General features: G+C 39.6%; 1 protein-coding gene across 1 annotated transcript; it reads left to right on the top strand.

Moving 5' to 3' along the window:
• Window positions 1–3,715: 3,715 nt before the first annotated feature.
• On the top strand, window positions 3,716–4,162 carry LOC112803391 (uncharacterized mitochondrial protein AtMg00810-like). The gene has a single exon (XM_025846890.1). The coding sequence runs from the start codon at window positions 3,716–3,718 to the stop codon at window positions 4,160–4,162; it is 447 nt and encodes a 148-aa protein (XP_025702675.1).
• The last annotated feature ends 270 nt before the right edge of the window (window positions 4,163–4,432 follow it).

The raw sequence follows: 4,432 nt of genomic DNA, 5'->3' as shown, positions 1-4,432 counted from the left end.
TATAAATTGGTTATTAATAACGGGTGCCATTATCATATTATTATTATTATTATTATTATTATTATTATTATTATTATTATTAAAATAATTAAAAATATTTTCGATCGATAATTGATAAATAGTTTAATAATGCATTAAATATTGATTTTATATAACTATAATAAAGATATTTTCCTAAATTAGTATAATTATGCATTATTACTTAAATGCTAATTATAGTATAATTATAATAAAGATATTTTTATAAAATAAACTCAGAAGAGAAAATAGTGCATTCATTTTGGCGGGAAAATGGATTTATGAGGAATCGACAACTCGCTTCCATTAACTGGGAGAAAATTCACTCTTGAAAAAGTAGGTGAAAACTCACAATATAGAGGTTACAATCAAGATTATGGTAGAGGTTATAATCGAGACTACAATGGCAGAAGAGGTTGAGGGCAGTTCTTCTGAGGAGGAGGCAGATCAAACTGGTGGCAAGGGAGTAGACCCCAATGTCAGCTCTGTGGAAAAGTGGGTCACAGTTTGATAGTGCTACCATCGATTTGATCAACATTATCAGAACCCACACCTTCACCAATCAAATGCCCCTCCACCAAATGCAGCATTTCACCATCAGCAGCAAGGCCAGCACTCACAATAACTAGTAACAAGTCCAAACCCTCAAGCCTACCTCACTTCAGACCCATATCAAGGTTGGTATCCAGATTCAGGAGAACATATCAAAGAACCTTATTAGTGTAGTAAAGTTTGCACTAGACAATAGTGTATTCTTTGAATTTTGGCCTTACCTATGCAATGTAAGATGTCAGAAATCAAAGAAGATTCTTCTTCAAGGCAAGCTTAGAAATGGATTGTATAGATTTGAGGGTATTCAAATCCCAAGATCAATCTGCACAAATGAAAGAAAAGAAAACACAAGATGCTGTAGTCCGATTTAATGCAAATGTGGCAATAAAAAACTCTAGCATGGATGAAATTTTCCCTAGAAATAAAGATTCGATACACAGTAGTTATAGGTCTCCATCAATAAGTGAATCCAGTAGCAAAAATGCAGCAAATGCCAACTGTAAAAAACATAAAAAGTGTGTTGATACATGTGATAGTAGAAAATTGGTTGCATTCAATAAAAGAAATTGTATTCATCATAATGCTATGTGTACTGATACAGTCCTCAATTCAAAATGTCATTCTGTTATTGATTCTGCAAATTCAAAATGTTATTTTACTAATTCTGCTGGTAGCTCAAAATGCTACTCTACTGCTGTTGAATTAAATGAAGCTACTACTAACAAAGCCAAATTTGCATATGTCTCCAAAAGAACTCACGCCAGTGTAAAGTTGAGTCATCAAACAGGAAATACAAATTTCTCACCCAACCTATGACACTACAGACTTGGTCACCCTTCCCACAAAGTCACCCACACATACTGTCCAAACTAAACATAACAATCTCAAACCTAAATCCTAGCCCCTCCCTATATCCTGCCTGTTGCACAAACAAAATGCATAAACTATACTTCAATCTCTCAATCACAGTGTACACTCAACCTCTACAACTTGTCTATTCCGACCTATGGGACCCAGCCCCAATACACAGCCAATCCGGCTTCAAATTCTATGTTAGCTTCATAGATACCTTCAGTAAGTACACTTGCACTTACCTTTTGCAAACTAAATCACAAACATTCCAAGCCTTCTATCAATACAAAGCACTTATCGAAACCAAAACGTGCCACAAAATTCAGTCCTTACAAAAAAATAATGGGGGCGAATTTATATCCAAAGCCTTCACAAATTTTCTCACTACCAATGGCATCACTCACAGATTAACCTGCCCATACACCTCTCAGCAAAATGAAACTATTAAGAGGAAGCATCGACACCTAACCAAAACAGCCCTCACCCTCTTAACCCAAGCCTCTCTACCCATTTCTTTTTGGGATGAAGCCATACTAACTGCTGCATACTTCATCAATAGACTCCCATCACCAAGCTTGAACTACAAATCTCCCTTAGAAATTCTCTTTCACCAAATTTCTGATTACAAATTTCTCAAAGTCTTCGGTTTTTCCTGCTATCCACTATTGCGACCCTACAACCAACACAAATTCAATCACAAATATGAAAAATGTGTATTTCTAGGCTATGGCTAAAACCAAAAAGGTTATAAGTGTTTAGTTCCATTTGACAGAATCTACATATCAAGAAATGTCCTATTTCATGAGTCTGAATTTTTGTACCTCACAATGTCTACTCACAACCCCAGTCACACTCAATATGAGCCACAGTTGCCAACCATAGTCCCACCCACTACATATCTCATTCTCCACAGATCCAATCCACCCCTACACATAAATATGCATACTCAATCTTCCAATACTAGTAATGATCTATCTGTTTCACTATCTTTTGCATCTATTTTTCGTTTCATTAATATTCTTCCAAGTGCAGGTTTAGCTAACCTTTTAGAGACTGTAACTGGTCCCAGAGCACTGCCTTCTCAACCTGCACTGTCTATCTCCTGTCCAATTGAAAACACCCATGCCATGCAAACCAGGAGCAAGAGTGGTATCTTCAAACCTCGACTGTTCACTGCTGTTGCAACTAAACCTAATGATCAGCTGCCAAAGTCGATTACACATGCTCTTGCCAGTCCGCAATGAAAATAGGCCATGGAAGAAGAGTATACAGCCCTCATGAAAAATCATATCTGGAGACTTGTTGATGCTCCTTCCCAGCATGCACCAATAGGATGTAGGTGGGTGTTTCATGTCAAAAAATACCTTGATGGCACCATACAAAAATACAAAGCGAGATTGGTTGCCATGACTTCCATAAAAAATAAGGAATAGATTATGATCAAATTTTTAGCCCGGTTGTGAGACCTGCGACTATAAGAGTTGTTCTGAGCTTAGTTATCTCGAAGGGGTAGAAGATTCACCAATATGATTTTAACAATGCTTTGCTCAATGACAATCTTCATGAAGATGTCTACATGGTCCAACCCAAAGGCTTCACTTCCTCAAATTCCCAACAAGTTTGTAAATTGCAAAAGTCCCTCTATGGCCTCAAGCAAGCCTCAAGATCTTGGTTCACAAAATTAAGTTCCACTCTGCAAAAATATGGGTTCCCCAGCACTAGATCTGATGTGTAACAGTCCAGACCACCTGCTAGCACAATATTGTCAGCTTTGGCACACAAGGCCTCACGGTTTTACCTTTGACGATAGGGATGATAGCCGAAACCCCCTACACTCACTCGTCAAAACGCGTCATGCTAGGGAGAGGTATCCACACCCTTATAAGGCATGCTTTGTTCCCCTCCCCAATCGATGTGGGCCTTACAATCCAATCCACCCCTAAGGGAGCCCAGCACCCTCGATGTACCGATGTGGGCCTTACAATCCACCCCCCTAAGGGAGCCCAGTGCCCTCGCTGGCACATCGATCCAGGTTCCAGCTCTGATACCATCTGTAACAGCCCAGACCACCCGCTAGCACGATATTGTCCGCTTTGACACACAAAGCCTCACGGTTTTGCCTTTGACAATAGAGATGATAGCCGAAATCCCCCATACTCACTCGTCAAAATGCGTCATGCTAGGAAGAGGTATCCACACCCTTATAAGGCATGCTTCGTTCCCCTCCCCAACCAATGTGGGCTTTACAATCCAATCCACCCTCCTAAGGGAGCCCAGCGCCGTTGATGTACCGATGTGGGCCTTACATGATGTGTCTTTGTTCACTAGGTTCACCCTAATCTCCTCTACTTATATTCTTGTCTATGTGGATGACATCCTTGTCACAGGAACCTCTGAGGCCAAAATCGCATCCCTTGTGTCACAGCTCAACAACACCTTTTCTCTCAAAAACCTTGGTGAAATGCATTATTGTTTGGGCATTGAAGTCAGGAGAAGCCCTTCTAACACCATCATCCTATACCAAACAAAATACATTAAAGACCTGTTACAAAAAGCTTATATGAGTGCTGCCAAGCCTATGCCTACACCCATGATCTCAAATTTGAAACTTTCTACCACTGGAGATACCATCTTCAATAATCTGACGCTGTATAGATCTATAGTTGGTGGTCTCCAGTATACCACTGTCACAAGACCAGAAATTACCTATGCTGTCAACAAAGTAGCTCAATTCCTCTAAAACCCTCTTGAAACTCATTGTAAAGTCGTTAAGAGAATTCTCAAGTACCTGGCTGGAATATTGAATCATGGTCTGCAATTTCGAAGCACCTCAGATTTTCGGATATATGGATTTTGTGACTCGGATTGGAGAAGTGATGTAGACGATCGAAAATCCACAAATGGATTTGGCATCTTCCTCGGACCAAACCTAATATCGTGGGCCAGCAGAAAACAAGTAGCAGTGTCTCAGAACAGCACAAAAGCTAAATTTAGAGGAATTGTTTATGCA

The sequence above is a fragment of the Arachis hypogaea genome, chromosome 5 (genome assembly GCF_003086295.3).
Source record: "Arachis hypogaea cultivar Tifrunner chromosome 5, arahy.Tifrunner.gnm2.J5K5, whole genome shotgun sequence".
Lineage (NCBI taxonomy): Eukaryota > Viridiplantae > Streptophyta > Magnoliopsida > Fabales > Fabaceae > Arachis > Arachis hypogaea.
This window is presented reverse-complemented; position numbering and strand designations above follow the sequence as displayed.

Excerpts from the sequence above, each read along its gene's own strand:
- LOC112803391 (XM_025846890.1), top strand. The coding sequence starts at position 3,716 with ATGTGGGCCTTACATGATGTGTCTTTGTTCACTAGGTTCACCCTAATC.